General features: G+C 36.8%; 1 protein-coding gene and 1 pseudogene across 2 annotated transcripts; both read left to right on the top strand.

The window, feature by feature from the left end:
- Positions 1-1,653: 1,653 nt before the first annotated feature.
- On the top strand, positions 1,654-3,680 carry LOC121766812 (annotated as a pseudogene).
- Positions 3,681-10,711: 7,031 nt separating this feature from the next.
- On the top strand, positions 10,712-13,579 carry LOC121769416 (U-box domain-containing protein 27-like). Of its 2 annotated transcripts, XM_042166218.1 has the most exons (2): positions 10,712-12,185; positions 13,322-13,579. In XM_042166218.1, the coding sequence occupies exons 1-2, from the start codon at positions 10,999-11,001 to the stop codon at positions 13,332-13,334; spliced, it is 1,200 nt and encodes a 399-aa protein (XP_042022152.1). In that variant the 5' UTR covers positions 10,712-10,998; the 3' UTR covers positions 13,335-13,579. The 2 variants fall into 2 exon arrangements, with proteins under 2 accessions (XP_042022152.1, XP_042022151.1); XM_042166217.1 differs by lacking the exon at positions 13,322-13,579 and having other exon boundaries at positions 10,712-12,316.
- Positions 13,580-18,666: the final 5,087 nt, after the last annotated feature.

Below are 18,666 nucleotides of genomic sequence, written 5' to 3'. Positions count from 1 at the left end.
AAAAACCGGAAACCGAATATCCGAACCGAACCAAACCGAAATTTTGAAATTTGGTTCGGTTATTTCGGTTTTTCGGTTCGGTTCGGTTCGGTTTTGAAAATACAAAAATTTCGGTTTTTCGGTTCGGTTCGGGCGAAGAAAAAAACCAAATAACCGAATTTATTTAATTATTTATTTTATTATATATATGTTACTATTATTTAATTATAACTAAAAGTAAAAGCCCTAATTGGCTTCGCAAATCTTCCAAATCTTCCAGATTTAGTGTTGAAGAAATTCTTGAAGATGTCCAAAAGATAGAAGAAGGTAGTTTTATACATTTAAGTTTTTTGTTATTGATTATTTCATTTATAGTACTTATATAACTCTTTTTGTGTAGGTATTGCATTGATGTCTACTCAAGATTCAACAAATTAATCAATCTCCATTATTTGTTGAAACTTGCTTGCACTTGGACAATATTGAAGACTTGTCATGGAACTTCATTTTGGATTTATTTTGATGTAATGTGTTGAAACTATTGAAGACATTTTGGTTGATGTTTTTTATTGTGGAATGTTGATTGCATATTTGTATTTGTTGGTTGATGCCTTTGATGGATTAGGGATATTATCATTTTTATCATGTTATGTTTTGTAGGTTGAAAATTTATAAGTTTATGTACTGTTTTCTTTCTCTCCAGATTTTCGGTTTTTTAATTCGGTTTTCGGTTTAAGGTTTTTCGATTTTTCGATTTTTTATATAATTTCAGTTTTTCGATTTAGTTCGGGTTTTTAAGTTCGGTTTTCAGTTTTTCGATTTTCAGTTTTTCGATTTTCGGTTTCGGTTCGGTTTTAGTTTTAGGCGAAATTCGGTTTTTCGGGTTCGGTTCGGTTATGGCAAAAAACCGAACCTAAACCTGAATGCACACCCCTAAGTTGAACATTTTCAGATTTATAACCTTTGTGTTTGGCAGACCACATATATTCACACTATTGGCCCAGCGGCCTAAATATTAATTCATAATTATATAAATTCAAAAATAATACCCTCTATGTTCCAAGGTGTTGAATCGTATTTCTATTTAATTTGTTTCAAGGTAGTTGAGTTATTTTCTTTTTTAGTAAAAATCTTTATTTCTCCTCTTAAACTGTTTACTCTCTCCACTTTAATATTTAATAAATTAATTTATTAAATCTCGTGCTCAAATAAAATGTCTCGACTATCTTAGGATGGATGGAGTAAGAAATATTCCATACCGTAGTAGTAGTATCCGACAAACTTTTAAAATAATGAACTTGGACATCGTATCGCATGTCTTTCTCTCGGACTTTGTTTCGCGCTCTTATTTTTTATGGATAATTGGGCCAAGTCTATACTAAATATAATAATACGGCGTGTTATGAAATATACAGTTAATTATCTTCACATTGTAAAGAGTATATTAATGAATTAAACTCGAAATCATAAACTTGAGTTTAAGTTAAACTAAACTGCTTTATATGCTCCTTATAATTGTTCAATTTTCACTACTTTTTCTCATATTGAAGGCATGCTTTCTATATAAAACACACAAATTGTTTATGTGTTTTATAAATTATTAAAAATGAATTATATATAACTTTATAGATAGATCATATTTGTGCAGCATTCCAATTCGTAGATAATTTCAAAATGAGTAAGTCTTCATCAAGAGGAAATTTCATCACTATTCTTAGCATTGATGGAGGAGGTGTTAGAGGAATCATCCCCGGAGTTATGCTTGCTTATCTAGAATCCCAGTTGCAGGTATGCATTTTTTCCATCTTCTTTTTCATCTATATAATTAAATGCAAACTTTTAATAACATAGCTTTATATATATGCATGTACAACTCATAAATTCATGTTTCCGTAAAATTCAGGAATATTTTTGTAAAAAATGCTGAAATTTTGAAACAATAATCTTGCTATAAAGTTGTAACGTGGTCAATCAAAATTTGTTCCTGAATTTTTTTTTTTTAAATTGAGTAACTTTTTTGAAATAGGAGCTAGATGGTGAAGATGCAAGGATTGCAGATTACTTTGACGTTATAGCTGGGACGAGTACGGGCGGTCTTGTTACAACGATGCTAACTGCACCTGATGCCAACAATCGGCCTCTTTATTCGGCCAAAGACATCGTCCCCTTTTATCTCGAGCATTGTCCCAAAATATTTCCTCAACCAACGTAATGTCTCTTATAATGATGTTGTTCGACGTTTAGCGTTTAAGACTGATTTGGTATTAATCACACTCCTGACTTCAAACTAGCTAACTATAGGAGTTTGATGGACAATCAGAAGGTACTGTTGGAAACATATTATACTCCTTACAAATATAGTTCTCATTATCCCCTTGATAGCTAAATAAATAAATTGGCCCAACTTAATTAAGTTGATTTGTGTCAAGAAATATGTATTGAAATCAATGACTACTTACAGTTTGGAGTGCTTTTCTAAATGCTGAAAATCCAATGAAAATTGGCCCAACTTAAATAAGTTGATTTGTGTTCTAATAGATTGTATTAGTTGTAGCAGGCACTACAGAACTCTGCAATGGATGCCTTGTTATCAGACATATGCATTAGTACTCCAGCTGCACCAACTGCCCTTCCTCCCCATTATTTTGACAACCAAGGCCACACATTCAACCTCATTGACGGCTGCTAATAATCCGGTAACATCGATCGTCACATATCAACTTTAATTTAATCAAATTTTTTTTATCTTAATTACACCATAATCAATAAATTCAAACACAATGTGTTCAGACATTAGTTGCTATTTCGGAGGTAATAAGAGAGTTCTCGGAATATAATGTGGAAGAGAGGATGGACTTAGGGCGCGTTCTGGTAATATCGTTGGGGACGGGGACGAGGAAGAATGAAGAAAAATATGATGTTCAGAGTGGGGAGTGGTGGGATGGCTGTATGTAAATCCAAGTCCATTGCTACGAGCTTATAACCAATCCAGTGGAGGTATGGTTGATTTTCACAACGTTGTCGTTTTCGATGCGCTTCGTTCACAACATAACTACCTTCGTATTCAAGTATGTTCTTTTTCAGGCATGTAGTCATAAATGCAAACTCTTATATATTGTAAAAATTCCAAATTATGATCTAAACTGTTAGAAAATGTCAACAAAAAATAGCAGCAACAAAAAATATCTCATCAACCGTTGACACTGTGTTAACATTTTTTATGTTGTTATTTTGTCATCTGTTGACATATTCTAATGGTTTATATTAGAGTTTAGAGTTTATACAATATTTAGAGTTTGCATTTGATTACATTTGTGTCAATAAAATAGTACAAAATACACTGAAAATAATGCAAAAACAAATTAAATAGGATGAAAGTCTGGTTGGGGACATAGTGAATATGGATATGGCAACGAGGGAGAATTTGGAAAATTGTGTGAAGCTTGGAGAAGAGCTGTTGAATAAGCCACTTTCAAGGATGAATTGTCGAACTGGAATTCATGAGCCTGTTGAGAATGGGGGAACCAATATGGGCTCATTGAAAACGTCAGTTTTCTTTTCTTCTTTAAATTAATCTTTTATTATTGCTACTTATTAATTATATATGTATGGTATGTATGTATATGGATTATGCAAATGTGCTAAGCTACTACTTAATAACCAAATTGTGTTGATTTTGCAGGTTTGCCAAATTGCTCTAGGAAGAAAGAAAGTTAAGATTGTCAAATTCTAGCTGAGAACAACGATTGGTTTAGTTGCGTGACAAAAAAATTGCATTTTCCTTTTTTTTTTATATTTTGAATGTTTCTGTTATTGTTTATTTGAATCGAAAGTATACGTATTATTATACCAAAATATATTTGTGTTATTTATTAATTGTGTAAGGGTTTGTATATTTACATACCAATTATTCATTTTAAATTATAAAAATTGTTTGTTTTATAAAAGACATTATGAAGTACTAACAATACCAATAAAGTACTTTTAAGTCTTACCTATGCAAATTCATGTACTCCCTCTGCTTCCAATAGTCCCATTTAACCGACACTGATTTTAAAAAAATTATTTGACTTCGGAATTGAAAGTAGTAGGAAAAGATAATAGAAGGTGAGTTTTATTTTTATATATAAATTTTATAATAAGATATTAGTTTAGTGAGTCAGTGGAATGTGAGGTCCACTTGCCAAACATAGTAAAAGTGAAATGAGACTTTTAATGGGAAATAGATGAAAATGACAAAATGAGACTTTAATGGGACTGGAGAGAGTAATAGAAATATCTTGATGCTCAAAATTTGATGATGGAGAGGTAACGTGGCTTGTCGGACTCTTAGGGCATCCGCAACTGATAAGGATCTTGATTGTTTAGATCCATATAATTACCCAATAATTATGCCCAAAGTGTAGATCTAACAACAAAGCACAAAATAACAAATATGGCGGATCTAGCCACAAAAACTAAATCCCAAAATAGAGATCCATGGAAGATAAGAAATGAGAGAATGTGTATATGATGAGGAATTATAGTTACAACCATAGGACCTTGACCAAAACAATGGAAACAACCCTAGACAACTTTCATCAACTCTAATCACCCCTTGACTCCACTACTCAATGGATACACTCCCATTGATGCATACCTATACTTGAATCAATCAAAGGAAAGGGACAAGCAACCTTCAATGAAGGACTTTGGATACAATCCTCAAAGAGGAACTCCCTAGGGAGATAACTTTAATTCAATCACAATCTAGAATGAAAAATGAGTATTTATACTAAAGGTCCAAAATTCAAGAAAAAACCCCACAAAATCTAAGTCAGTGCAATTGGCCCGGTCGGGTGAATTGTAAGGCCCAAAACGCCCGCCCGGGCGAACTTTCTTCCTCAACTGGCCAAAAAAGTGCAAAACGCCTGACCGAGGGTTTTTCCTGCCTCATTTCGCCCGGCCGCGCTTTTTCTCTGGACTCGCCCTCTCTTCTGCGTGACTTTAGTAAATCGTCCATAACTCTCTCCACCAGACTCCGATTGAGGCGTGCAAGGTACCTACGCGAAGCTCTTTCGAAGATGAAGACGTTGGTGGAATTTCAGAGCATATGGACTTCATGTTGATAGGTTGGTCACTGGTTGAATCCAGCTGTATGTAAAATCCTCGATGCACGGCTTCCATGGTCGTATCATCAGGAGGCCCTCTAGCTTTATTGGATCCTTGGCATGTCTTCTCTCATCCTTCGACCACAATCAATCCATGGCTCACGTCGAAGTGAAGACTTTTGACGCCTAGCACCCGTGGCCATATCAGCAACCAGTGGCAGATGGCCGGATTGCTCAGAGGTGTGCAACCCACGACACCCCTAAAAAAGTACTCTCTCTGTCCCACTATATGTGAGTGATTTTCTTTTTAGCACGGGATTCAAGAAAATAATATTTATTGAATTAAGTAAAGAGAATAAAATAGGAAAGAAGAAAAAGTAAGAGAGATAAAGAGATAATAGAGTATGAGATGAAGTAAAGTAAATGAGATCAAATATTTTATTTTTAGCCAATATATGAAAATCGATTAATTTATGATGATACGGAGGTAGTATTATCACTGTTCATATCACTAAGAACTAAAAAAGTTTTAAAAAAATAATTTTATGTTCATAATCCTTCTTCCCCTCCCACTCATTCCTCAAGGTTTGCCGTCGGCAACTAACCTTTTTTTTCTTGGCGATATTAAGAATTACTAATGTTTTTGAACCATAAAAAGCCCAAACCAACAATCGATTAATTCAAATTGGAGCAAGCATAAAGGTAGTGTTATCAATATCTTATACTACTATACATATTTCCACCATCTAATTTTCTACTTAAAAACAAGTCTACTTTTAACAAATTTATTTTTTGGAAGGCCCAACGGGTTAACAAGGCTCCATTAATAGTTTGAAACTATGCCAGTTAATTCATTTTACATCTAAACTATTATGTTCTGTAATTCTTTTTGGTATTACTAATACATCTAAATGATGAGTTGATGACAGCGCTGTAATAATGAATAATGATCACAGCAATCTCGAGAGCATTGTTAGGGCATTTTAGTGGTGCGGATGTCCCAGCGGACATCCCCGTGGACATCCCAAAAACACCTCCTACCACGTCATACGGACATCTCACTGCGGATGCCACGTCATACGGACATCCCACTGCACAGTGTCGGACATCCCGACGGACTTCCCACAATAAAAATTCACAAATTAAACAATTTACGGAATTAAAATTTCGACACAAATACGGGGAAAATGAAACCACTTTATTTTAAAAAAACATACTTAATTAAAAAAATACATAATTATTAAAAAAGAAATTAATGCAATAATCGGGACGTCCGCGCGGACGTCCGTGGGAGTCAACGCAATGGCGAACATCCGCACGGACGTCGCGACGGTTATCTGCGGAACTCCGGTGTCCGCAACGGATGTCCGTATCCGTGTCTCCCTTGCACAATGGCGGACGTCCCACGCAGACTTCCGACACGCCGGTCGGAATTCCGCCGGGACGGGCACCATTGCTAATGCTCTTAAACTGGGAGTTAATTGATGTTCTTATCACAAAAACAATTAAAAAAATCTGATAAAATAATCCTAAACCCTAAACCCTTTGAATATATTAAATCTAATTGCGTCCGTGATAATTCGTGAAATTGATTGCTTCTGATAGTTAAAGTCATACTAATAATTAACTATAATGGCACTAATACGAGTAATAATAATATAACACTCCACTAATAATAAATAATAATTGCGAGGATTATGGGATTCCAGTAGTAACGCGCACGCTATACGACTAGAAAACCATCTTTTACTATATGATTCATTACTCCACTATATTAGTACTTTTTTCTTTAATTAGGATTCATTACTTACGTTTATGATTAGTATTAGTATAACCAAGCTTCATTCTCAATCATTTGAAATTTTCACCACGACGGATGTGGGCGTGTTTACTTTGATATAAAAAGGTTGAATTAATACACGTATTTTTAATTGTTCTCCATTCTTTTCATATACTACTCTCTAGGAGGATAGCTAATGTTTCTAGGTAAGATTGAAAATTTGAAAAATAATATTTCCTCTTTCCCAAAGAAGATGGCACACTTGGGAGATGGCATGATATTTTAGGAGATGTTGTTTTGTGTATTAAATGGTGAGAGAAAATATAATTTTATAATTGATGTGAGAGGAAACTTTTTCCAAAAGAGGAAACGTGACATCTTTTGTGGGATAAACTAAAAATGAAAATGTGACATTTACTATGGGACGGAGGGAGTAGTACTTTTTTCCTCATTTTCACTCGAATTCATAATACTATTACGGATTTTGGTGAGATAAGATTTCTCTTTTTTTATCGTGTTCTCCTTAATTAAAGTCAATATAAAACATCAGATTATGTAGGTGAATAAATTAGTCAATGTTATAAATGACATCGTTGATAATGTGTGTAAACGGCGTAATTCTGTGTGTTATTTAGGTTTAAATTTTCGCTAGAATTGTCGTAAAAATTCATTACTATGCATGTAAACGGCGTTGTACTATGTGTTATTTAGGTTTGAATTCTCGCTAGAATTGTCAAAAAAATTCATTACAATGCATGAGTTTATGATTTGTTTGACCAGGTTCTATATTCGTGGGAATACCAAATTCCAGCAAATGTTTTTGATTTTAGGAATTAGTAGCCTAAATATTATAAGTACTCCTTTCGTCTCACCCAAGATTTCCACTTTTTCTTTTAGTTTGTTCAACTTAAAATATCAACTTTCTATACTTGGAAATAAATCTTTCTCTCATCTCTCTTCATTAAAATATTCAACTATTATTTTTCCTCTCTATTTAATCCACCTAACAACTTCTTATAAAACCTCGTGTCACTCAAGAACGTGGACATCTTGAGTATGGGTGAAGGGAGTATTACAATTTTAGTAATTTATTACGAGATTTTGAAACTTTAATAGAAACAAATTTCATTTTTAGTTATTACTCCCTCTGTCCGCGAATAGGAGTCTCGTTTTGCCATTTTAGTACGTCCGCGAATAGGAGTCCCGGTTCATTATTACTATAAATGGTAAGAGGCCCACACATTCCACTCACATATCATTTAAAACTAATATATACAAGTGGGACTCATATTCCACTAACTTTCTTCCACCCACTTTTTTTAACATTTCTTAAAACCCGTGCCGGATAAAAATGGGACTCCTATTCGCGGACGGAGGGAGTATTACTTTTGTCCCACAATAAGAGTCACATTTTGTCATTTCGGTTCGTCTCATAATAAGAATCACATTTCATTTTTATTAATTGTGCATTAATTCATGTACCGTCTCAAATATCTATATTTTTGTGGAACGAAGGGAGTACTAGTATTAAGTTCAGATTCATTAAAATTAAGGATGCGTGTACTCCTTCATTATTCAAGAGTATGCCATTATTTATACCATAAATATTACTCTCTCTGTAGCTGAGTCGTATTTCTCTTTGGGTTGTCCACTGTAGCTGAGTCATTTCCTTTTTTGGCAAAAAGTACTTTACTCTTTCTTACTTTACTCTCTCTTCATCTCTCTACTTTTTTTCCTTTCTACTTTACTATCCTTTTACTTAACTCATATAAAACATTTTTTCTTAAATCTTGTGCCGAAATGAAATGCCTCTACTACAGAGGGACAGAGGGAGTAGTATAATAACAATTCGAAATAAGTCAGATCATCATGCATAAGAGCATTCACAGTGGTTGAAAGATCGTCTACCCTAGTGGTCGCCACATCAGCATTTTTTAGTCCGGCCCTTCCTTCTGCAGTGGTTTCGCCCTAGTGTCCGCCCTATCAATTTAAACTCATTTTCATTTAATTTTTAGTATTATTTTTTTTCGCATATTATAAATAGTAAAATTAAATATTAAATTTAATGCAAAATACATTACTTAATTTAACAAAAGAAGTTATAAATTTTATATTTAATTTTAATTTTTTTTGTTTTCAAATAATAAATAGCAAAATATAATATATTACTATAAAACATAAAAAATTTAAATAAAACACTTACATTACTTAAATAAATTTACATTACCATAAAAATATAAACATGCTTATAGGAAAAAAGTATAAACAAAAAAAGAATCGAATAAAATGAGAAAAGTATATAATAAAAGTCAAATTTATTACCATAAAATATAAACATGCTTATAGGAAAAAAGTATTACGAAAAAAAATCGAATAAAATGAGAAACGTATAATAAAAGTAAAAAAATTTCAAGACACATTTACCACTAGGCTAAACATATATTTCGTATAGAAATCAAACAAAGTTTTACATAAACCAACAAAAACTCTCTTTTTAAGTGTAAAACTAATTGTCCTACATAGAAATCACCAAGAAACTTGGAGTTAAAACTCATCTATAAAACTACCATTTATTAGGGCTGACAATTTTCGACACGACACGATAATCTGACACGAATCTGCACGAAATTATTGGGTTGGGGGGTCAAGTCTTATTGAGTCCGTGTCCTTATCGGGTTGACCCATTAAGAACTCGATAATTTTGGGTTGGGTTCGGGTTGGATGCGGGTCGGATACAGGTAACCCATTAAGAAATAATAATATTATTTTTATTATTATTTTAAAATATATATATATATATATATATATTACTTTATTTTTTTATTTCTTATAAATTAGGTTAAAAATTAAGGTTTAATCGTGTAATATCAAGTTCGGGTCGTTATCATGTCGTGTCAACCCATATTATATCGTGTTGATAACGGGTTCGTGTCGGGTGCAGGTCGTGTTCGGATTTGGAGGTAGCAGGTCTGGTTCGTGTTCGGTTCTACGATTTTCTTAACAGGTCGGGTTCGGGTTAGGCTTTATTGGGTTGGGTTGTTATCAGGTTGACTCGATAACGACCCAATCTGCACGATTTGCTAGCACTACCATTTATCTCACATCAAAGTTACAATAAAAGTTGGAGTTGATGACCTACCTATAAAAGGTTTACTCAAGCAATGCAAAACTTGCTCTTCTAGCGTGAAGGATTATATTCTACAAAATATAATCTTTCACTAATTCACATTTCTGTCTTTCAGTATGGATCATTGTTTATAGTTTTTTTTTGTTTTAATTAATTTAAAAAATGATTATGTTATAATTAAAAACCAATTTTTATAATTATAAATTATTTTTTATAATTAAAAATTAATTTTTTATTATCTGTCGTCGGTCGTCCGTGCTCCTGCAGTGTGCGGATGAGGAGACGGACGACGGTCGGGCGCCCCTTTATGTGCGACTGAATTTTTCGATCGACTCACTCGTCCAACGAGCTGCAATGGTCGGACGATCATCCACCATTGTGGATGCTCTATATTTCATGCATGCAAGTGCCAACATGACACATCTTCCATACTCTTATGTTTTAAAAGATAAATGGTATTTTTGAAAAAGTTAGGGTAATGTTTGAATTATGTCATTTTGTTTTAATGAATCAAAATAACTAGAAAGATAAAACACTATTGAGGCGCCTGAAGTGGTTTGACGAATTGTTGGGGGTAATGAATTTTTGATTTTACAGATAATTTTTTTATCAGATAAAGGAATTATTGGAAAAGGCCCTAGTGTATTCAGAGTAATATAAGTATGTATTTGAATTATAAAATTAGTAGATAGTAGATAGTAGATAGTAGTAGTAATTCAAAAAGTGTGAGATTGTAAAGTGGAGGTGGGGGAACCAATAAATGAAATTGAATGGTAAAGATGAAACGATAGTCGGAAAGTGGAGAAAGAACCAAACAGCAGCACTCACCACCCACCTTCCCCAAAACGACTTCTCCAGCAAACACACACACACACACACTACTCTCACAAGAACCTTTCATTGACCATACCAATTCCAAACAAACAGAATATTTCTCCAATTTGAAAAATAATCCATGACATCACATCCATTCCTCTGACTATACTACTCCACTCCCTCCCTCCCTCCCTTCTTCTTCAACAATGGTGATGGACGACGATCCCCACTTCACAATGCCCCCTCATTTCCGCTGCCCCATATCCCTCGACATCATGAAATCCCCTGTCAGCCTCTCCACCGGCGTCACCTACGACCGCGCCAGCATCCAGCGCTGGCTCGACGCCGGCAACAACACCTGCCCCGCCACCATGCAGCTCCTCCCCACCAAAGACCTCACCCCCAACCACACCCTCCAACGCCTCATCCAGATCTGGTCCGACTCCTCCACGCCCCCCCAAACCATCTCCATTGACCAAGCCAATCAACTCCTCCACCGCCTCTCTCTCAAATCCTCCTCCTTCCTCGCGCAAAACCTCTCCTCCCTCACCTCCTTCGCAGCTCAATCGGAAGAAAACACCGCGTTCTTAGCCGCTGCCGCATCGGGGATCCTGCCGGCGATCATTTCCCTCGCCGGGGAAGTTAGGGATTTAGTTGTTTTGGAGAGAATCGTTTCGTTTTGCAATATATTGCTCAAGCATCTCGATTCGGAAGCATTGAGGTCAAAAATTGATTTGGGGAATTTCGATTTTAAATTGGGGATTTTGCTAGGGTTGAAGCAGGGGAGGGTGGGATTGAGGAATGCGCTGGTGAAATTCCTCGAATTTCTAGCGAAACATAAGTGCGTCGAGATCAATTCGAATTCGATTTCGGAAGATGACGGTTTCCACCGCGAATTGCTCAAGTTGATTTCCACCAGCTCCGATTCCGAATCTTCCGGCGCGGCGCTGAGCTTGCTCATCCGGTTGGCTCAATTGAAGAGGAACAGGGCGAGAATCGTGCGCGCGGGCGGGGTGGCGGCGGTGGCGGCTGCGATGGGGGAGAGGGAGAAGGAGAAGGAGATGAGCGCGGCGTCGATTGAGAAGGCGCTGAGGCTTCTGGAGATGTTGGCGGGGAGCAAGGAAGGGCGGAATGAGATCGGGAATTGCGTGGCGGAGGTGGTGAAGAAGCTGCTGAAGGTGTCGGGGGCGGCGACGGAGCACGCGGTGGCGGTGCTGTGGAGCCTGTGCTGTCTGCACGGGGACAAGAGGGCGGCGGCGGCGGTGGTGGAGGGGAATGGAATGGGGAAGGTGCTGGTGGTGATGCAGAGCGGTTGCTCGCCGGCGGTGAGAAGGATGTGCGCCGATTTGCTTAGGGTTTTGCGGTGTGGATCAAAGACTTCTGGTATTTCTTGGTATGATACTAAGACTACTCATATTATGCCATTTTGAATGAGGGTTTCTTTTTTATATAATTATTATTATGATTATTATTGATGGGAAATATATAATGTAAATGTGTGCACAAATTTTGTTGACAAGGAAATAGATTTGAATCATCTGCTCGTATAGTTATAAAATTCATGGAGTATAAAATAAATGTTCATGGATTGCTCAAATTTTAATGTAAAGTTGATTAAATAGAAAAAAATACTGTGAAAAAAAAATTAAAATATTGTTAGGAGAGAATTAATTTATTAAAAGAAAAACTTATCAAATATTAAAAGTGACAAATTTTATGGGATATATTGATATAAAAAATTCACACAAAATAAGTGTTTATCATTTATGTATTATACGCCACGTGAAGAGAAGCAGCGATAACATACGTAAAAGATTAGATTTTTCATGACCCGCAATCCAACCAGATCAACCTTATGACCCTTTAGAGGATAAAACAAAAACGCCAAAGTTTATGGTTATTTTACCACACTACCACTTATATTACTCATGGGAAAGTTAATAGTTTAGGGACAAAATCTAGAGACGGAAGGAATATTTTATATTGGTATAAAAATTTTGTAGTTTGAATAAATAATCATAGTTTCATTTACATTTAATATATTTTGTTACATATGTTTAAACATTGTTAGCTTTTTACCTAGTGTACAAAATATGAAATAATAATGAAATTTTTTATACCAATGTGAAAAAATGTTGAAACATTTTGCATCTCATGTGAGCATAAATTAATATTATTTAAATAAAATTGACAAAAAATATTAGAAAAGTGAATGAAACTTGTTGTACTATTATTATGCAAATCTTGAAATTTTGTATTAACATGAAATAATGATAAAACATTTTGTTTGAATACTATGTTTATCTCTAAACAAGGATAGTGAATGAGTTGGATAATGATGTGAAGAGTCAAATTAAGGTGTCGAATAGGGTTGCTCATGACCAGTTGATGGGAAAATTAAGGGGCTAGCCGGCTAGGTTTGGTTGGATTGGTTTTGGTTAATCCGTTTGTAGCACACTATAATTAGGCCTTTTTTAACGCACAATGTGCATGAGCCCCAATCTGTTATAAACCCTGTAAATATTGTAGGCCAAGTTGCTGAGCTGAATCGGATGAAGTCGAGTAAGGAAATCAAGTCAGCCGCTCCAGAGCTTCAGGAGCCGTTGGATGACGCGCCTAAAGCTGAGATTAAATCTCAGCCTCTAGATTCAACTAGCCGTTGGATTTAATAGTTTGTTAGCAACGGTTATAGTTTTAGCTTAGCTTTGTTCTTGATATATACTCAACAGAGATTGAACTGAGATTGTAGATTGAATCAAGATAGCAATACAATTTCTTCTTCTCAAATTCTTGCTTTACTTTTCGATTGTGTTTCTCGGCAAAACCAACAAGTGGCGCCGTCTGTGGGAACTATCCGGCGAGAGTATCAATCGAAGATAGATCGAGTTGTGGCGAGAGATGGCTTCAAGATTCGAAGCCGAGAAGTTCACGGGCAAGAACGATTTCAGTTTATGGAGGATGAAGATGAAGGCTATGCTGATCCAGCAGGGTTTGTCGGATGCTCTGACGCCGGCGAGCAAGGGAGGTGATGAGCCAGTGCTCGATGATAAAGCAAAGGCGAAGCGTGCAGAGATACTTGCAAAGGCGCACAGCACGGTGGTGTTGTGTTTGGGCGACAAAGTGTTGCGGGAAGTTGCAAAGGAGACAACCGCGGCTGGAATTCTTGAGAAGCTTGAGGATTTGTACATGACGAAATCCTTAGCAAATCGTCTCTTTATGAAACAGAGACTATACTCGTACCGATTCTCGGAAGAAAGAGGTATAATTGAGCAACTGGAGGATTTTGATAAAGCGGTGGACGATTTGGAGAACATTGATGTCTCAATCGGTGAAGAAGATAAAGCTATATTGCTGCTCAACGCTTTACCGAAATCCTACGATCAATTTCGTGATGCCATTCTATTTGGGAGGGAAGGTACAGTCACTTTCATCGAAGTTCAAAATGCACTTAGAGCCAAAGATTTGCAGAAAAAGGGCACAAAGGCAGGGGAGGTAATTCCTGAGAGTTTGAACATCAAAAGGTTCAAGACAAAGAAGAACTTCAAGAAAGGTGAGAGTTCCAAGGCATCGACGACTGATCAAAAAGAGACTCGGGCTTGTTATTGGTACAAGAAACCGGGTCATATCAAGAAAGATTGTTTTGCATGGAAGAAAAGACAAGCAAGTGAAGCTGCACAAGGGAAGAATACTACTGATTTTGTGGAGGACAATGATGACTCTCCTGAGGTCTTAAATGTTATGTCGTATGAAGATGGTGGTTCTTGGATTCTTGACTCTGGATGCAGCTTCCATATTTGTCCCACTGTGGATTTTTTCTCTGACTTGAAAGAATCAACAGGCACGGTGATCCTTGGTAACAATCAAGTCTGCCATGTAAAAGGCATGGGGGATGTAAAGCTCAAATTAGATGATGGTTCTGAGAAAATACTGAGTGATGTCAGATTGATCCCCACTGTAAAAAGAAATTTGATATCATTGGGGATGCTTGAGAAAAGGGGATGCACTTTTGAATCTTCAGGTGGAGTCATGAAGATTAAAGAGGATCTGCTGTTGTTATGCTTGGAGAGAGAAAGGGCAGTCTCTACTACCTGTGTGGAAGTGCAGTGAAGGCTGATAGAGGACAGTTGAATCAAGTTGCATCAGACTCTCTGAAAATCTGGCATATGAGGATGGGACATGCTGGAAATGAGAGTATCAGAGAGTTGGTCAAAAGAGGAGTGATCCAAGCTGCAGATGAAAAGAATGTTGAACCATGTGAGGAGTGTATTCTTGGCAAGTCTAAGAAACTATCATATCCAAAAGGTACTCACTCATCACAAACACCTCTAGACTATGCTCATAGTGACTTGTGGGGGCCTTCTCCTGTGAATTCTGTTGGTGGAGGAAGGTATTACATGTCTATAATAGATGATTATTCTAGGAAGATGTGGTTATACATCTTGAAAGAAAAGTCAGAGGCCTTTACTCGGTTCAAAGATTGGTGTGTCTTGGTGGAGAAAGAAAAGGGCAGGACATTGGGATGTTTAAGAACAGACAATGGCCTGGAATTTTTGTCCAAAGACTTTGAGAGTTTCTGTAGTGAGAGAGGTATTAAGAGGCACAGAACGGCTCCTCTGAACCCTCAACAAAATGGGGTTGCAGAGAGAGCCAACCGAACCATCTTGGAGAGGGTGATGTGTATGTTACTCAGCTCAGGGTTGGAGAAGAGGTTCTGGGCAGAGGCTGCTGCTACTGCAGTCAAGCTATTAAATAAATGTCCATCTTCTGCAATAGGTGGGGATACTCCTGATTTCAGATGGTATGGAACCTATGGAGACTACTCAAATCTCAGGATATTTGGCTGCCAAGCGTATGCACATCTGAAACAAAGCAAGTTGGATGCAAGAGCTGTAAAGTGTGTGCATCTGGGAAACCAATCTGGTGTTAAAGGGTATAGGCTATGGAGCATTGAACCTGGGAACCACAAGATCATTGTGAGTCGAGATGTGATTTTCAATGAGTCTGTGATGCCCCTCAACAAATCACAAGATTCTGGAAAACCTGCTGCTGCATTGATGAAGTTGTGATTTCTGAGGTGGAGTCTGAGAGAGTGGTTTCAGGAGAAGCTGATGATGGGAATGATGAAATTCCAATAGATGAGTCAGGTGGAGACACTGAGGATCTCAGCCATTACCAGCTGGCTCGAGATAGAACCAGAAGAAGGAACATCAAGCTGCCTGCCAGATTTGCAGACTCAGAAATGTTGTACTTTGCTTTGTGTGTGGCTGAGGAGGTAGAGTTTGCGGAGCCAGCAAATTACAAGGATGCCATGAATAGCAAGGAAAGAAGTGAGTGGATGAAAGCAATGATTGAGGAAATAGACTCACTACTGAAAAATGGGACATGGGTGCTTATTGACAAAGTTGATGGTAGGAGAGTTGTGAGCTGCAAGTGGATTTTCAAGAAAAAGATTGAATCTGCTGACAACAAGAAGATCAGATTCAAAGCTAGACTTGTAGCTAGAGGCTTCACTCAAGAATATGGAATTTACTATAGTGAGGTGTTCTCACCGGTTGTCAAGCATACTTCCATTAGAACTCTATTGGTTGTGGTTGCTAAGTTGGATTGGGAACTTGAACAGCTGGATGTAAAGACAGCATTCTTACATGGAGACTTGGTGGAGACAATCTACATGCAACAGCCAGAGGGTTTTGAGAAGGTGGGAGAGGAAGACAAGGTATGCTTGCTAAAGAAAAGCATATATGGATTGAAACAAGCAAGTAGGCAATGGCATCTCAAATTTGACAGCTATGTACTGAAAAATGGCTTTGTCAGATCCAAGTTTGATGAGTGTGTGTACATCGAAAGGAAAGGAGGCAGAGCTGTAGCTTATCTACTCTTGTATGTAGATGACATGTTAGTGGCTGGATCAAGCAAAGAGGAGATTCAGCAGATTAAGCATGATCTGAAATGTGCGTTTGATATGAAAGATTTGGGAAGTGCTAAGAGGATATTGGGCATGAATATAGTCAGAAATCGAGCCAAGAAGGAAATATGGTTGAATCAAACTGATTATATTTCAAGATTGGTGAAAAAGTTCTAGATGAATGGATCAAAAATAGCTTCAACTCCACTTGCTCAGCATTTCAGACTTTCTGTGGAGCAGAAGCCAAAAACAGACCAGCAGAGGTTTGAAATGGAGAAAATCCCTTACTCCAATGTTGTTGGGAGCATCATGTATGCAATGATAGGTTCAAGACCAGATGTGGCTCAAGCTATAAGTGTCACAAGCAGATTTATGAGTGACCATGGCAGAGCGCACTGGTTGGCTCTGAAGTGGATTCTCAAGTACTTAAATGGAGCTGGAGATCTTGGAATCTTGTTCAGAGGAAATAATGAAGTAAGGAGAGATGCATTGGTGGGATATTGTGACAGTGACTATGCTGGAAATGTGGACAATCGAAGGTCTCAGTCAGGCTATATATTCACTTTGTTTGGAGGAGCAGTGAGCTGGAAATCAGGATTGCAAAACGTGGTTGCATTATCCACAACTGAGGCAGAATATATAGCGTTGACATCTGCAGTGAAGGAGTCGTTTTGGCTAAAAGGAATTGCTTCAGACTTTGGCATAGTTCAGTCAGCTATAGCCATTGGATGTGATAGCAATAGTGCTATTGCTTTGGCTAAAAACAATGTGTTTCATGAAAGGAGCAAACACATAGATGTGTGTTTGCATTTTATTAGAGAAGAGATGGAGAAAGGAAGGGTGAAAGTGTTCAAGGTAAACACCTTGGATAATCCAGCCGACATGTTAACCAAAGTCTTGCCAAAGGAGAAGTTTGAGCATTGCTTGAGGTTGGTTGGAATATGTAGAAAAACTGAGTGCTCAGCAAATTGCATTCAAGGTGGAGAATTGTAAATATTGTATGCCAAGTTGCTGAGCTGAATCGGATGAAGTCGAGTAAGGAAATCAAGTCAGCCGCTCCATAGCTTCAGGAGCCGTTGGATGACGCGCCTAAAGTTGAGATTAAATCTCAGCCTCTAGATTCAACTAGCCGTTGGATTTAATAGTTTGTTAGCAACGGTTATAGTTTTAGCTTAGCTTTGTTCTTGATATATACTCAACAGAGATTGAACTGAGATTGTAGATTGAATCAAGATAGCAATACAATTTCTTCTTCTCAAATTCTTGCTTTACTTTTCGATTGTGTTTCTCGGCAAAACCAACAAACCCCGCCTAACCAAGGACCAACCCAAGATGACTCACTTAAAAAACTGTCATTTCATTTAAAGCAAATAGTCATTTGTATAGGGAGTTGTAACCAGAACTGCTAGTTCAGATTCTGAAGAAAAGGGAAGCGTCCATTGTTTAGGAATCGCCAGTTCCAATTGTGATAAAGAGAGATCCGTAACTGGTAATGTATTTGACGGTTTCGGTTTCGGTTCAAAAAAGCCAATTTTTTGTGTTTTTTTAAATGTTTTTAAAAATTATTTTGTAAGTTCTAAATATGTAATTATAACTTATAAAATATATTTGAACAAGACAACATGCAAAAACAAGTCAATAAGAAAGAAATTTTGCAATTTTATTGAATTGGAGTTGTACAATTTACAAGTGTTAGACTACCAACATAGTTTTTAAAAAAATGGGGAAAATAGAAAAAAATTTAAAAGAGATTCAACTTAAACCTTTAAAGTTAGACTATTCAATATAAGTTGAGTTGCCTACATATCCACAATTTAATTGAGGAATCAGCCTACGGAATTCTCTTATACCTGACTTACTTATTCGAATCAAATCATTCTCTACACGAGTGTCCCAATTTGGCTCTTGTTGTCTTCTTTCTCCCAATATCGAGTAACGTAGTACTTCCATGTTTTGTGCAGAGAGTCAA

The sequence above is a fragment of the Salvia splendens genome, chromosome 15, assembly GCF_004379255.2.
Source record: "Salvia splendens isolate huo1 chromosome 15, SspV2, whole genome shotgun sequence".
Classification (NCBI taxonomy): domain Eukaryota; kingdom Viridiplantae; phylum Streptophyta; class Magnoliopsida; order Lamiales; family Lamiaceae; genus Salvia; species Salvia splendens.
The sequence above is the reverse complement of the archived record's forward strand: the minus strand, read 5'-3'. Positions and strand labels throughout refer to the sequence as shown.

Coding starts and splice junctions, on each gene's coding strand:
- LOC121769416 (XM_042166217.1), top strand. CDS start 10,999: ATGGTGATGGACGACGATCCCCACTTCACAATGCCCCCTCATTTCCGC.